This window comes from Hyperolius riggenbachi, chromosome 1, assembly GCF_040937935.1.
Source record: "Hyperolius riggenbachi isolate aHypRig1 chromosome 1, aHypRig1.pri, whole genome shotgun sequence".
In the NCBI taxonomy this organism is placed as follows: domain Eukaryota; kingdom Metazoa; phylum Chordata; class Amphibia; order Anura; family Hyperoliidae; genus Hyperolius; species Hyperolius riggenbachi.
In genome coordinates this window covers 519,045,049-519,062,045 of record NC_090646.1, presented here as the reverse complement: position 1 = coordinate 519,062,045, position 16,997 = coordinate 519,045,049, and the positions used below count along the sequence as shown (strand labels likewise).

The 16,997-nt window shown below is 41.5% G+C and overlaps 1 protein-coding gene across 7 annotated transcripts in view; it reads right to left on the bottom strand.

The window, feature by feature from the left end:
- Nucleotides 1-16,997, bottom strand: part of CAMKK2 (calcium/calmodulin dependent protein kinase kinase 2) — a 130,496-nt gene that overhangs the window by 60,317 nt on the left and 53,182 nt on the right. For all 7 annotated transcript variants that reach the window (XM_068245148.1, XM_068245139.1, XM_068245159.1 and 4 more), the window contains 4 exons: nucleotides 12,298-12,866; nucleotides 10,627-10,674; nucleotides 5,226-5,279; nucleotides 4,594-4,645 (listed from right to left, as the gene is read on the bottom strand). In XM_068245148.1, coding sequence (XP_068101249.1) covers nucleotides 4,594-4,645; nucleotides 5,226-5,279; nucleotides 10,627-10,674; nucleotides 12,298-12,866 — 723 coding nt within the window. The remainder of the gene's footprint in view (nucleotides 1-4,593; nucleotides 4,646-5,225; nucleotides 5,280-10,626; nucleotides 10,675-12,297; nucleotides 12,867-16,997) is intronic.

Genomic DNA, 16,997 nt, shown 5'->3' with positions numbered 1-16,997 from the left:
AGAAAGAAATAACTGAGAATCTCCCATAAGGAGATGAACTAGTCCAAAACCTGATAGACCTGTCAGATCTTCACTACCTACTGAAATGCTAGTTACACACTATTCAATTTCCTGTCAGATCAATGGGTTGAAATTATAATTTCTGACATGTCCGATCTGCTCCTGGCGGATAACAGGATTGATTTTGCGCTGTATTGATCTGAAAAGCGATCCCTTTATCTCTCTAAATCTAAACTGCATTTTCTCTGTAAGAAATATACATTTATATGTATTTATATTTAATTTTACAATTTTTCATGCTAGATGTCCTTTAAAGCGGAACTGAAGATATCTTTAAAAAAAAAAAAGTTTCACTTACCCGGGGATTTTGCCAATCTCCTGCAGCCATCCTGTGCCCTCACCTGTACATAACGATCCTTCGGTCCCCCACCGCGGCTCCGTTTTTCACCGCCGACTTCCAAGTTGACTGCCATTGGGCCTGCGCAGCCCTGGCTGTGCACACGCTCGTTTGAGCTCCCGCTGCCGTGAGCGTCCTGCACAGGCGCAGTATGAGAAAAATATCTACTGCACCTGCGCAGGATGCTCTCTGCAACGGGAGCACAAATGAGGACACGCGCGGCGGCGCAGATGCAGGGGACAGAGACTGAAGAAATGGAAACTGTGCCATGTCAGAGGACCAGAGAATCGTTGTGTACCGGCACAGGACAGGCCGGCTGTCAAACTTTTTTTTTAAACTTAATTAGCATGTCAGCATTTAACGTTATTTAGCGCTGCATAATATGTTGGCGCTTTATAAATACTGTATATACTTGCATAGAAGCCGAATTTTTTTTGGGAAAAAAAAAAAAGAGGCCCTAAAGTGGGGGTGTCCGCCATGCTTCACAGTGGGCAAGGTGTTCTTTTCTTCATAGGCCTTGTTCTTCTCCCTCCAAACATAGCATTGATCCATGGGCCCAAAACAGTTCTAATTTTGTTTCATCAGTCCACAGAACACTACCACAAAAGTTTTGGGATAGTGTTCTGTGGACTGATGAAACAAAATTAGAACTGTTTGGGCCCATGGATCAATGTTATGTTTGGAGGAAGAACAAGGCCTATGAAGAAAATAACACCTTGCCTACTGTGAAGCATGGCGGAGGGTCAATCATGCTTTGGGGCTGTTTTGCTTCTGCAGGTACAGGGAAGCTTCAGCGTGTGCAAGGTACCATGAATTCTCTTCAGTACCAGGAGATATTGGAAGAAAATGTGATGCAGTCCGTCACAAACCTGAGGCTTGGGAGACGTTGGCCTTTCAACAGGACAATGATCCCAAGCATACCTCCAAGTCCACTAGAGCATGGTTGCAGATTAAAGGCTGGAACATTTTGGAATGGCCATCGCAGTCACCAGACTTAAATCCAGGGCTTTGGAGTTGGTACAAAAATCCACCGACTCAGACTCCTCAGTTTAGGATTCCACCGACTCCAACGTCGACTCCTCTAATTTGCATATTTCAATATTTCAAATGATGATTGATAGAAAAAAGTAGGCGGGCACTACACCGCTAGTGTGCTTTCATAAGGGCATGTACACGACATTAAGGGGATCCGGAGTAATGACCAGGTTGGGTCAAAGTGGTTCATGCGTGCTCAAAACCAAAAAACAACAATATGCATAACAAAAAAGAGAAAAAAAGAAGGGAAGGAGCAGTTTGGCACTTGCATTCCACTTAAAAAAGCTTTATTCTTGCGGCTTCAAAATTTCTCTTAGACATGCGTACGTACAAACAACATGCTAAAAAAGTTCCTACCAGGTCCTTTCAGCGCTGTGGGGTATGGTGGGAGCAGTGTGGGGACCTGACGACCGTTTCGCTCACTGAGCGTCCTCAGAGGCTCTCTGCCTTATACTGCCTAATATTTCAATATTGTTGATTGAAAGTATTTAACATGAAATTCGTCTCTTAACTGCCAACGCTTAGGAATTTTAAAAGACAACTGAAGTGAGAAGGATATGGAGACTGCCATATTTATTCCCTTTAGTCATAGACTAAAACTAGTCCTTGGTAAGAGTACTTGTAAAAGGTACAAACCGGAACAAAGAAAATCTATCAGGCCCTAGGCAATGTAACTGTGGGTACATGTAAGAGTGATGTGCAGGTGCTCTGCAGGGGAATAAGGAGATATTTCCTCTATTACACATTTTTCATGCACAATCTGAACCAGGTTTATGGGTGACAGACAACACCTCTGTGTTCAACGTGCACAACATTCTCAGTGGATTCCCTGCAGCTCTATGGAGAGTGCATATGTAACAAAGTAAACAAAGTAAACCTGAGACAGATGAAATTCAAGTTTTATACATACTTTGGGCTTCCTCCAGCCCCCTTTAGGCTAATCAGTCCCTCACTGTCCTCCTCTGCCACCTGGATCTTCTGCTATGAGTCCAAGGTACTTGAGCCCGTCTGGCGTAGTGCACATGCACACACTCCGTTGCCGGGAGTGTACGACACCTGCGCAGCACTATTGTGCAGGTGCAGAACGCTCCTGGCTGTGGAAGCGGCATGCGTCCGGACTGTGCTGACTGGCTGAATTACCAGGACTCATAGCAGAAGATCCAGGTGGTGGAGGTGGACAGCGAGGGACTGATTAGCCTGAAGGGGGCTGGAAGAAGCCCCAGGTATGTATAAAACTTTTCTTTTCATCCGTCTCAGGTACCATTTAATTCGTCGTCACCAAACCAAATTTTAACAACATATCAAATTATTTGATTTCATGAGCAAAGAGAGTGCGTACATTTGCATAAATCAGAATCAACGCAGAATTATTTCCATCTCATTGACCATCTCTATTAGTGACACAGCAACACATCAGGCTATACTTACAGCATAGATGTTATTTAGTATATATGAGATTCCTGTGTACACATATATACAGTCACAATCAGATGTGTATATCTGACTTTAAAAATACGGTGACTGCTTTATTGAAACAGCACAAGTAACTCATTTTGATTGGTTTATTTCATTTTTGTGGACTAAGCACAGCTATTACTGTATGTATAAATTATTTATGATGACTATTATCTGAGAAATAATTTAATTACAGTGTAAATTCATTAGGAGTCGGAGCATTTTTTCCCGACTCTGAGCACCCAAAATTGCCCCGACTCCAGGACTGACTCCACAGCCCTGCTTAAATCCGATTGAGAACCTCTGGTGGGACTTAAAGAAAGCAGTTGAAGCGTGCAAGCCTAGGAATGTGACTGAACTGGAGGCTTTTGGGCTAAGATACCCGTAGATCGCTGCAAGACACTTGTGTCAAGCTACGCTTCACGTTTAAAAGCGGTTATAACTGGAAAAGCATGTTGTACTAAGAATGAATGTCACTTGGGGGTTGAATAAAACGGATGATGTGAGCACAGAAAAGACATTTGTGGTTATTTCATTATAAATGTTATGTTATATTTGTCTGACTTACAAGTGCCTCTGATTTAATTGTAAACAAGATGACTGAAATGATCAAAATCAATGTCAAACTGACCAAAACACTCAATTTTTAAGGGGATCACCTGATGACGGCATAGAGCCAAAACCTGGTAGGGAAGGAGAGACGGGCTATCTCTACTACACACTATGATAAGGTGCACTTGATGCAATTCAGTGCAAAAACCTTATGAGCGATTTTATGCAGTTGGGTCCAGTTTGCATGGACCCACAATGTAAGTTATTTTGTTTTTAATCATTTGTGAAATAAAGTGTAACCCCCTGTGGTATAGATTGTACTAAGCCTGGCATTTGGTTTTGTCCTTTGGTGGTGGACACTGTATACCCTGTGAGCACTGGGTGACTGCAGGCTGTAGCAGCAGAACTGGGGTGGCACAGCAGCGCTGAGGATAACAAGTACAGTTTCTGCATTTCCATATCTATATTCTTTTGTGGAGCGCTTGATAAACCTTTTACAATATATCCTACACATGTTACGGGCAGGGGGCGGACACAGACACCCAACACAGGGGGTTCCGTAGTGCGCACGGTATGCTCCTATCCCTGCTCCTGCCACGGGGGCACAGGTCAGTTATCCTATTGCCGCACTCTGGCACAGACACCGAACACAGCAGGAATCTCCAGTGCACATGGCATGGTTCTATCTGCTGCACATTGCTTTCTGCTGCACACTCCACACCATGTTGCGACTGGGGGCAGGCACAGACACAGGGCACAGCAGGGATCCCCAGTGCGCACAACATGTTTCTTTCTTCACTCCGCTCTAGTGTAGCAATAGCAGGCCCGCGGGACAGTTATTACCGCAGACACCATCTGCGGGCATGAAAACTGCTGGGAAGTGTGCACCAAGTACATGACTCGCATATAAGACGAAGGGGGGACTTTTAAGCACATTTTTTTGGGTCAAAAATTTGGCTTATATGCGAGTATATACAGTAATAGGAGATCTGTGTGCAATTGATGTGACTAACAGCCCTAAACTACTTGTATCCGCCATACGAATATAGTCCGTGAACAAGGTGAGCTACACTGGGTTTAAACAAATAATAATAATAATAAAAAATAGATGCAGTAGCTGCTGAAAGGCAGCCAATGGCCCAGACATCACTTACGTGGAAATCCAGCTTGCCTCATTAACTTCTTTTTTGAAAGAACTTTCATTGCCTGTAAAGAGAAAAAATAGAAGTAGCCAAAGCTAATAAAATGGGTCAGTTAAAAAATGTTGGGAACATACTTCAAAATAAAATGAAACCTTTAAAAAAAAAAATCACTTTAAACACTAAGTAAATATTTGACAATCTATATTTAAAACTGGATTTCTTCCCCACTGACCCATAAATTATGTTTGCTTAGAGGTCCCTGTGGAAGCCGCTGTTCCTGGATTATCACACAATCAAGTTACAACTAACTACATTTTATTCATCTTTTTGTTGGACATGGTGGGTAGTTTCCGCCTCAAAGGGTAGAATGGCAATGCAAGTCCAGCAACACCTTCTACATTGCACTGCTTGTCATACAGTATGTCCTGGGGGAGGGCAGCAGCACATCCTGAGCAAAGTGTAGGCACACAAAGAAAGGTAGTTTACTGAAGAAACTGAGGAAAAATAACCAGAGAGATGGGAGTACTCCAAAATATCAGCGGCAAATAGAAAAGGTGGCAAAAGGAACGTGAATGCATGTGTATGTCCGGATCAGGGTACAGATGGTAACACATAATACATGTCACAGATTAATTATCACTCACATAGTAAGTATTGTCGTCTTCATTGTAAGCCAGCTTCACCACACCATAAGAGCCCTGCAAGAACACAAACATTTGTAAAGTCATCACAATAAACAACTTTTCCCAGCACGATGTAGATGTAACTCGCTTCAGAGCGGTTTAAAGGGACTTCGAGCAGTGCAAAAACTATGGAAAGATGCAGATCATTTTAAAACTCTCTTTCTCCTCTTTCCAATGATATATAAACCACCACCCTACGCCTTTTAGTTTTCGCCATTTTCGCGATTGAAATTGCCTCGGCCGCTGAATGGAGCTGCTGACTTTGAGAAAAAGTCGCCCTGTGTAATACAATGTAACTATGGAAAGATGGATATCATTTTAAAGCTCTCTTTCTCCTCTTTCTGACGACCCCTAAATCGTCGCCCTACGCCTTTTAGTTTTCTCTATTTTCGCGATCGAAATTGCGGCCACGGCAATTTCAACCGCGAAAATAGCGAAAACTAAAAGGTGTAGGGTGGCGGTTGATATATCATTGGAAAGAGGAGAAAGAGAGCTTTAAAATGATATGCATCTTTCCATAGTTTTTGCACTGCTCGGAGTCCCTTTAAAGTGGAACTGAACTCTAGATAGCAAAACAGACCAAAGGAATCCACTTAAGTTCCAAGTTGAATATGGTGTATTTATTTGATACCATTTATGGGAATAATTAAACCTGTCTGTAGACCAATACATTTTAAGCCTCATCTATATGATACAATTTTCCTTCAGATCATAGCAGAATTCAAAATTCTTTCCGATGGATTTTGCATTGATAAGTACCCTCAAATTTCCTGTATCATATTCAGATACTTAGCCAAGTTCATGAATGTATCTACAGGTTTCGTGTTGTGTTTTGTTTTTTGACAGTTTTCAGTTTACTAGTGTTTGTTTGGGTATTGAAACTGAATAGGCAACACAGGAATTTTTGATTTTCCCATGAAGTTGAATTGGCGTCTAGAGGTTGTGGTTCATGGAGCTTTCAGATTGCGAGCTTGCAAGGCCAGGTCCCCCTCCCCTATTGTGTCTTGCAACTGCTGTTTTGTAGAACACTTTGGTTCTTATTCAATTAACTTTTTCGCCTACGATTTCTCCTAAGTGATATATTTACACTTTCTCAATAAGACGCCTTTTAAGCCACCAGCAAGCAAGAAAATACTCTAGAGTAATTTTGACACTACTTTTCATCTACTGGTAATTTTTCCATTGCAGAGTGCTGAAAAGTTATTTTAAACAGAAGATGAAAAATTAGCTCCTAGGAGATTTCTTAGGAGCAAAAGTGAATTGGTTCAGGCCCTTTGAATGAATGGTCATAGAATTTTTGTACTTCCTTTGTCTTATGCACCCACGTCTTGTAATAAGATATTACAGCACTATGGAAGAGGACGGTGCTGTTTAAACTCAAGAATAGTAGTAGTAGTAATAATAATAATAATAATAATAATAATAATATGGCAAAATATGGGTACTAGGTTACTAGCATTATTCAGAACAAAATCAGATCCAAGTCAGTGGTCTTTTTGTCAGCCTCTTTACCCAGAATAAGAAAGGCATGAGAGCTGTCTAAAAAGGTGAAGCAGTGATATAATGACAACACAGGCACAACGGCCAATGCTATAAATATGAATACTAAAATTTCCAAGCTTTTAGCCCAAATATGGAAATCAGATGGACTTTATTTAGGGACATCAGGAACACTGTGTCTAATATATTAAGCCAGAGGCCAGTATCAATCCGTCATACTTTGTTGTTATCTACAGAGAGTAGAACTAGGTTTTATTAAAATTTAGATTTTGCAAACATCACATTATTTAAAAAGGTAACTTTTTGTGATGGTTTACTTCACATTGCTACTACTGTATATGCAAGACTCAAAATAGATTTAAAGCAAATCTGAAGTGAAAATAAACTTCTAATCTATTGAATTGTATGTGTAGTACAAGAAGAAAAAGTGCTAGTGTAGTGCTAAGAAAGAGAACATGAATTAGTAGCAAAGGAAATGATCTCATATTGTTTCCAGTACAGGAAGAGGTAAGTAACTTCACTTGTTATCTATGCAATAGAATTTCTATGCAAAAAAAACCCCAATCTAACGCTAAAAATAGCAATCAACTTTTTCAGCTATTACACCTTGTCCATTGTGCTTTCTTGCTCCTAAAAATGAAGGTGCACAGGCAGGCACAGAAACCTTTGTGTACACGGGCCATACACTGTACCCATTTGATGTCATCTAGGAATGTTCTTAGTACAGTTGTCATTGTAGAATGATGCTAATGAAATTCCAGTACTTGTGCTTAGTCGGAAGATGAGAGAGCCAGCGATGGCATGGCAGCTGAAAGCCTGAACACTGGTCATTCCTCTTTCACACTGCAACAAAATGGCACCCAGAAGTGCTCAGAACCTTAAAGGACAACTGAAGCCAGGGAGATATGGAGGCTGCCATATTTATTTCCTGTTACACAATACCAGTTGCCTGGCAGACCTGCTGATCTTTTTGGCTGCAGTAGTTTCTGAATCACACCAGAAACAAGCATGCAGCTAATCTTGTCAGATCTGACAATAATTGGCAGAAACACCTGATCTGCTGCATGCTTGTTCAGGGTCTATGGCTGTGTGGTGTGTGTGTGTGTGTGGCTTTGGTTTCATTTGTCCATGTAAGTCAATGTATCATACTCCTCTTCCCTGGCTGTCACTATAAAGTTCAGTCTCCTGCATGTAGTCACTTTTGGAAAGGGGCATTGTGTCCACAGCAGTCAGTCCCTCCCTTTGCACCAACTGAAGGCGAGGAAATTGTTGTTCCAGCCACTGACCACTCCACCTGTAGGACATTGATCAGTGGGGCAAGCAAAGGATCTAAAAAAGACCCCACAGAGAGCGGCTCCAATAACCTGAACCATTTAAGTGAAGCGGTGTGATCTAATTTTAGAAGCTCTAGACCAGGGGTCTCAAACTCGCGGCCCGCGGGCCATTTGCGGCCCTCGGTACAATATTTTGTGACCCGCGCCGGCAAAAGCAAAAGAGACACGGAAGCAAACTATTTTACCTTATAGTTCGCTTCAGTGCTCCCAAGTAATCTGCCGTATCCCCGCCGCAAAACGAGGGCTGCAGAGCCCCCAAATCCCCCGGGCAAACATCCACGACTACGCTGAGGGGCAGAACTTCCAGCTGTAGCTCTGCCCCTCCTGACGTCAATCGCCGCCTGGATCGCCGCCTCTCCCCGCCCCTCTCTGTGAAGAGTGAGAGGGGTGGGCAGAGGCAGCGATCCACCGCGATTGACATCAGGAGAGGCAGAGCTGAAGCTGAAAGTTCTGCCCCTTCCAGGAAATTCCGGCGGATTGCCCCCCGGGCGATTTGGGGACTCTGCAGCCCTCGTTTTGCGGTGGGGACACGGCGGATTACTTGTTATGGGAGCACTGAAGGGAACTATAAGGTAGGACACTTCATGTTCAGAAGAAATAATTAAAACTGTTAATGACATTTGAGGACTTTTTTGTGAATTCCTTTATGCGGCCCAGCCTCATCCTGACTTTGCCTCCTGCGGCCCCCAGGTAAATTGAGTTTGAGACCCCTGGTCTAGACAATCAGTATACTTTATTGATCAGTGGGGGTATGGCTTGGCTTAGATTGGGGCATCCAATAAGAGTAGTTTCTCAGATATGGAACAAGGGGGTTGTGGAAGGTGGAATAGGGACAATCTGATAAGAGCCAAAGTGCTTAAGAGGTTCTCTGTCTGCTCAGAAGCTGAGGTCATGACCCCAAAATGAAATATCATATAGTCAAGTATGTCAGGGCGTTAAGGGGCTAACACATATAGCATTAGGTTACTCAGGAAGGCAGGATATGTTTTCTGTCCAGGTGGATTGGAGAAAAAGCTCATAAATCACATGAACACAACACCCCCCCCCCCCCCCCCCCACACACACACACCACCCCAATAACAATTTGGTAAACAGTTTCACACCAGCACTTTAAACACTGCAAGTAGTTTGTTTCTATAAAAAAAAAAAAAAAGCAACATTATACTAATTGCAATCTGGTTTCAAATGTGTAATTTTCTTAAATTGCCCTTTATTGCAGCATGTGGCCCATCTTTGCTTTACAGGTATAAGTAAGCACACACCCTTCACAAGGACATCTCATCATATTATTAAACTGTTCTTGGAGGAACACCTAGCTTAGAAAGCTACACAGAAAGGTAGTGCAACGCTTCAACACTGTCTCACTACCAGAGAAAATGAAGAAGCACTACCATTAACCCTTCGCTCTTGGGACGTCTACAACTAGCAACAAGAGCTTTCTTGCTAGAGAAGACACTGAAGAAGATCTGGTTGAGGCAGGTAATTTAGGCATCACCGCCGCAATTACGCTTAATGTTAATTGCAGCTATATCAGCGTCCAGTTTGTAATTTGGATGCCAGACTTTACAGCCAGTAGAAGATATTGTGCGAGAAGGGACAGATAGTGTTAGGCATAGGGTGGCAGGAGGATTCGTTTTAGGAGTAGCAAGGGGGTCATTAGTGTTAGGAGTATGTAGGGAACGGTTAATGTCAGGCGTAGGGTAGCAGGAGGGTTAGTTTTAGGAGTAGCTAGGGGACAGATTGTGTTAGGAGTTGGTCTGGGAAGGATTAGTGTGAGAGGTAGGCTTGGCATAAACAATTAGTAGAATATCGGCAGTATTGGAAATATGCTTCACCTGAGCAGCCTTTTCTCATGTACGCAATCTGAGAAATTTCCCCAAAACTCACAAATTCAAAAAAATCATACATAGATATTGCGTAAGGTGATTTAGAAAAGGCATCCCCAATGTTTTTCAAGTGGGATTCAGCCTGGATTCATACTTTCATTAAAGGGAACCTAAACTGAGAAAGATATGGATTTCCTTTTAAAATAATACCAGTTGCCTGACTCTCCTGCTGATCCTGTGTCTCTAATACTGTTAGCCACAACAAGCATGCAGATCAGGTGCTCTAACTGAAGTCGGACTGGATTAGCTGCATGCTTGTTTAAGGTGTGTGATTCAGCCACTACTGCTGCCAAAGAGATAGCAGGACTGCCAAGCAACTGGTATTGTTTAAAAGGAAACATCCATATCCATCTCAGTTAAGGTTCCCTTTAAAGTCATGGTGATGGTGGAGGTGGTGTGTGTGTGTGTGTGTGTGTGTGTGTGTGTGTGTGTGTGTGGGGGGGGGGGGGGGGGGGGGGGGGGGAACTACACACATTTAAAACTTTCAAACAACTAAATACTGCAAATGAATCAACCAAGAACCTCACTTGTTTGCAGGTTTTTAATCTTCAGATGGAAAAAACTTGATGACTCAAAAGTTTAAATTCAGAAAAAGCACAGAGGTTATGAAAAATACTTTTCGTGTATGAAGGCCGCACTCACCTTTCCGATTTCATCTTTCAGCTTGTACTGGTTAAGCTGCACACAGTCCTTGAAATAAAGCAATAAGAGAGAAGCTTAACAGAATGCATTCTAGGGTTGTTGGACATCAAAATGCCGGTATAAGTGTCAGATCACTGCACCTTCTATCATGTATCACTACACCTACAGTTGTCATTTATTAAAGTCCTATTATTGCGCACAGGAGAACCAAGTGGAACACTTTAATTTGAAGGAAGGCAGTCAGGTGTGAACAATTCAGTACTCTTGGTAGACATGCTTTAATTTCCATATTGACTACATTCATACATACACAAATAGGAACTCCAGAATTACCAATGAGTATATTAGCAACCAATAGATAGAATTGTATACTAATATATGTATCCAGCCATACTCAAATAGCAGATAAACCATAATGCATTCAAAAGAGAACTATAAACAGTACTTCATAAGTAAATGCAATTTAAAATGTTTGCTATGTCAGTCAGCTAGATTTAGAGGACATAAAGGTTTAGGTTAACAAACCAATAATATCAATAAACACGAATGAAGCTTTAGGCCTCATTCACAGTATGGGGAAGTAGTGATGATGGTCTAGTAACAGATCTCTACTTTTCTTGTTCTCAAGTTTTTATAATCCAATTACTATGGCACCAATTTAATCTGTTAATTTTGCGGTGATCGTTACTGTAATTACATTTAAATGGCAAATAGAAATGCCATCAACGAATACAGTTGCAGCAGTAGGTGGCTCACAGACTTCTACTGCAGCAGCATCCCGTTACTTCTGAAAGTGCTGCTTTAGAGCAAACTGTTAAGTAGGGCGTGTCAAACAAGCATTCCTGTTCTCCACTGAAGTGCATGTTCTTTGACAATGCGGTAGGGGATTGTACTATACATTTTTTTTTCCTATGAAGTCACCCACTCTTTACAAAAGTACTCCTTAGAAAGGATATATATATACAAAAATGCTGGCCAACCTCCCTACTTGTTTGCACACTATTTGGTCAGTTGGACAGCAACTGTCATGAAGTGCTTTTGAAAATAAAGAAAGCTCTGAGAATCCTCCATAAGGAGATGGACTAACAGCAGTCAGAGTTTTACTACCAATTTACTACTGCAACACAGTGCATTTTATTTTGTGACAAATATACATCTTCTACAAAATATACATCTGGCTACAAAAAAAAAACTTGTTTTTTTTAGTTTTTTCTTTCGATTCAAGAATTATCAATTTAAATTGATTAAAACTTTTGAAATATCTGAGCAGTTATGAAAACCCCCCAAAATTGGCTGGGTCTATAAAATAGGGAGATTTTCCATCTACCCTACACCATTTTATTTTTGGCAAAATTGATACAAATTTTCCACCACGGTCGATCAACAAATTAAAGAAAGGGGAATTCAGATAACTTTGAAAAAAAAAAATACATTACATTTTTCTGGACAATCCATTTTTATATAACAAATTTGATTGGACTTTTTAGGCATTCTAAATTTTACAATTTCAGATAGTGATCCTTCATTCATGTGAAAATGTTGTAAAGGAGAAAATAATTAAGTCAACTGTTTATAAAATTACATTTCCCCATTTGTATTGGGTACATTTAGAGGAGTATAGTAGTTTTGTAAACATTCAGAGTGAAAAAAATAACTAAAAAAAATCAATACCTGGAAACCTGTAATGTTAACTCGATGGGACTCTATTGTTGGTCTACGAGGTAAGCGGGGAGAAGACTGTGGTGATGTTACTGGAGAATATGGAAGAGATGGGTAAATATATCGTCCATTCGTGCCCAAGTTATCAGTTGGAGATTGAGCAGATGGAGAACGTTCTTGAAGTGAAAGTTTTCTATTGGTCAGGTTTAGTTTTAGTCTCTGGTCTTTATTATCCTTTGGAAGCCCTTCGGTGTCATCCTTCAAACATCCACTTTCCGTTAGTCTATGAAGATCAGGTTCTTCTCTGCAGCTCTCCTTGAGCTCTCCATCCTTGTGGCCTGTTTGTCCATTTTGGCCATGCTCTATCTCAGATATGCTAGAATCATATTCGGTAACCACAATAACAGATTCCATTCCGATGTCTAAACTCAGAGCTGAGAAGCTGCATACAATGTGAGGCTGGTTTGTCGTCTCATGGTCATCCTGCAGGATGGACCTCTCAGAAGAAGTCCTCTTGGACACGCATGATGACATGGTGTATGGACCTTTTGTGCACTTGCTTAATATGCTCCCATTGGAACCTTAAACAAAAAGCACAATTAAATCTAAGTCAGCAGGTTACTACATTGGACAAGTCTACTGTAATCAACAGGAGCACATTTACGTCACACAATAAAATAAATTTTGCTGGTTACCTAACAATATAAGCAGCAACGATTTACAGGTAACATCAAAGTTATAAAGACATGCACATGTGCTTTAACTGAATCCTAAGTAGGACAGGCACATTCTTTTTTAGTTTGAGATGACAGGAGGTTGACATGGAAAATAATGCACACATAATAATCACAATCTCTACATTAAAAATGCACCAATGGGAACAGCTTCTAACTCTTCCAATTCTTTTTTTGAAGGCAGAGAAATGCTCCCTCAACTTGCTGCCCCAACTATTCACCAAAAGCAGAGGCAGTCTCCACATCTTGGTCTCTTCCCTTTGCACGGCATAGATTTCGCCATGGCAGTCTGCTTTGCCCTGTATCAGCATACCTGAACGTGTCCACAGAAAAGGTAGTAAGGTCCATAAAGCAGTACCCACATTTACTCTGTCTTTCAAGCTTTGGCCAGCACGTCAATAGCGATATAATCCAGGGCATAAATATAGGGGGCATGGCACCCCAGGGGTTGAAGGGCTGTAGGGGGCTCAAACTAATTTACCTTTCTGAATACAAGGGTCTCCCCCATAGATGAATCATGACTGTGGCTGTCAGACTCCTGCAATGCATTGCGGGACTTGTAGTTCCTAAACAGCTGAAGAGCCAAGTTTGCAGATCACAGAGTTAGGGGAAGGAGGGGGTCGTGATGGCAACACCTCATATGAAGTGGGAGGGGATATGACCATTGGGGGATCCCATCATCAAAAATTTGCGAGGGGGCCCATTTATTATGCCCCTGATGCCATCTTTCATGCATTTTCTGAGGCAAGAAAAGAGAGAGGTTTCCTTATCCAGTGCCAGCAAGAAAAGTGCTAGATGCATTTTGAAAGCTTTAAAGTTTGAAGAAAAAAAAGGGATGTGAGGTTCCCTAAAGAGCTTATCTGACACTCCAGCCACTTATAGAATCACACTTTCTTATTGGTTTTAAGGACAATGCACACCTTTAGCTAGGCTCTTCAAGAATCAACATCTATATAATGAGTGTGAAATTAGTTTAAAGTGAAATAGGTCTGATATAATCAAATTTAACTGAAAGGTGCAGCTTTACATTCCGATGTGCAGTACAAAATAAATAATAATAATAATAATAATAAAAATAATAATAATAAACAGAAATCCGTAATCTGTGTCCAAGTCCTGGAGGTGCAGAGGCAAGGTGTGAGAGCAGCAAGAGAGGTGTCTACATTTCTGCATTACTTCAGGGTCTGCCAGGACTTGGAGTTTCACGGTAAGCTACATGCTAAGCTATGAGCTATAACATATATATACGGTAAGCTATAGGTTAAGCTATGAGAAGGTAAAGCTGCTTAGGTCTGCATGTAAATATCTTCTAAAGGACCCTTAAAGTTGATGGACAGAAAGCATGTCTGGTTGAAAAAAGGGACACTTTTTCAAGTTAATTATCACTAAGGGGTCCTTTTATGTGACAGTAGGACATTAAATTCCATATTTTCTTTATAGATATATGGGTATATACAGACTTCTGAAGCATCCAGTGTGTGGTAGGAGACCTAACACAAAATGATGCTCTTCTTATGTTGCCTAGCAGCCTGCAACATCACTGAGAACACTGATTCAGAAGTGCTCATCCCTCCTGACACTATGTTAAAGAAGAAAGTCATTTATACCATTGGGTTGTCCTGAAGGTGGGAAGAGTGACTTGTGGAATGGGTGAAGGTAGTGCAAATCGCATGAGTCATTAGGTGACCTGTGGATGACCTCTACACAAAACAAGGAACTTCCACAACTAATTAAAATCAGATGCAAAATGCAATAAGTAAGGTTGCATTTCACACCGCTTTAGGCTACTTTCACACTATTTGTGGTTATACATACTTTCGTTTCGATTCTCCTCATTCAAGTGAATGAAAATTGAGAAGAAAAGATAAGGAATCGAGAGGAGAATCTAGCGGTGATTCGAGAGTAGAATCGATCGAAAGCGACAGCAAAAACGAACGCAAAAACGCATTGTGTATTCCCGGCATTAGTCTAATACTAACCAGGGCTGTGGAGTCGGTACAAAAATCATCCAACTCCCACTCCGACTCCTCAGTTTCTGAAACTACCTCAGTGAAGCATACTTTTCATTAATTGTATGCAACCTAAAGGTCACATAACATGTGGTGCAACTTTTTTGCTCCAGTGCATTTCTGTTTTTTTCAGGGAACACAATGCAGCTTCTACTGTGGAAGCAACCTTATAACTTAAAGTTGTAGATATATAATAGAAAACCCTATTAAATAATAAAAGTATACCTCTGAAAAACTGGGGCGGGAGGGGGCAAGGTGTGGCCAAAGCTGCACTGGAAAGACTGATCAAGGCATCATGCCTGTTCAAGGCGGTCGCCCTCCCAAGCACAAAATAAGTTGTCCATGCTGCTCAGCAGGCCCCATTCTCTACAGCTAAAAAGACATCACACAAACCCACACAGACTATCTTGCCTAATAGGGAGCACTCTGGGACCACAGCTGGCAGGTTTGGCTGAACAGCCAGCATGGGAAGATTGTTAATAGCACAACTAACAAAGCCCTTTTTCGTCTGTCAGAATTTAGATTCACTTTAAAGCTTGCTTTTAACTCCTTCATAGTCAAGGTGTTTAGTACATGTCCTTAGCAGCTAATTACAAGCCAACAATACTTCAAGTCAGTTGTGCATTACTGCTCCAAGATCTGTTTTCCCCATTGTTACTGCATGAAGAGCTCTCGAACAGACAAGGGATTTACAAAGAAATAAAACATTTTGCTATGAATCTACACATTCAGCTCATAAAAAAGCATCATACTTCTGCGTGGGCGGGAGATGCACTTCAGTGGCAAGCGAATAAATCGGATGGCAAGTGATAAGGAAATAACATCTGCAAGGGATCTTTTCCTTTCTTACCCCTCCCAATTTTAAAATATTTAATGCAAATGAATTCTGCTTGAATAACAATGAATGGAAAAATCATTCTGCAGCACCAACAGAACTTCAGCTCACCTAGCAGCTTGGAAGTGTTAATTAGTGCCATAGAAACAGGAGGCAGTAAGAGATGCAAATTGACACAAATACCTCATCCTCCTTCTGCTAATACAAACTGTATGTGAACTTAGGTATGACTGCAGGACTGTGAGGAAGCCTTGCAAATTGTCAGCTTCTCACTCCTCAGAAACCGCTTCACAGCCTGCCTAACCCCCCCCCCACCCCCACCTCCACCCCGTATTGAGCACAATCTCTATAATGCGTGTATGGAATTCCAATACACATTTACAGGAAATCTTTTCTAATATATTGCATTGTTATTATAGTGAACATTAGAAACAGGCAAGGACGGGGGCACAAAAACTGAGTGTAAGGCATGTCATGAGATCAGGTTTCAGACAATGCAATCTAATGAGAGATTCAGCTGAGAATATAGACAGCATGATTTCCATTGAAAGCAATATTTAAAGGGAACCTGAGGTGAAAGTGATATGAAGACTGCCAGGTTTGTTTCCATTTAAACAATACCACTTGCCTGGCTGTCCTGCTCATCCATTTGGCTGCAGTAGTGTCTGAATCACACCTGAAACAAGCATGTGGCTAGTTCAGTCAGACTTGAGTCACACCCAAGTGATTCCTGAAGACAGTCTGCTCCGTACTGCACATGCGCGAGTGCTTACGGAGCCTTCCAAGGATTACTGAAAATGTAGTTGACTGGGTAGGTGTGGTTGTCAATGGTGGACTGGGGACACAGAGAGAGGACCAGGATCCAGAGCTTTTACCTCTCCATAGGCGAGTATTTTTTTCCCCCGTGATGCTTCAGTTTTACTTTAAAATAAAAATTGTGTGTGCAAGAGCATTTCCTCCTCTCTTCCTGCTGCTCGTTGTCTTTGGGGGTCCCACCCATTCCCAGTTCCATTGGGTTTTATGTTCATATGTCCTGGACATTCACTGGGCTGTGAATAAAGCACATTTGAACTAGGCAATACTCAAGCTGAGAACTGTGCATGCTCCGGAAAAAGAAGCAATTGAGCGCATCTT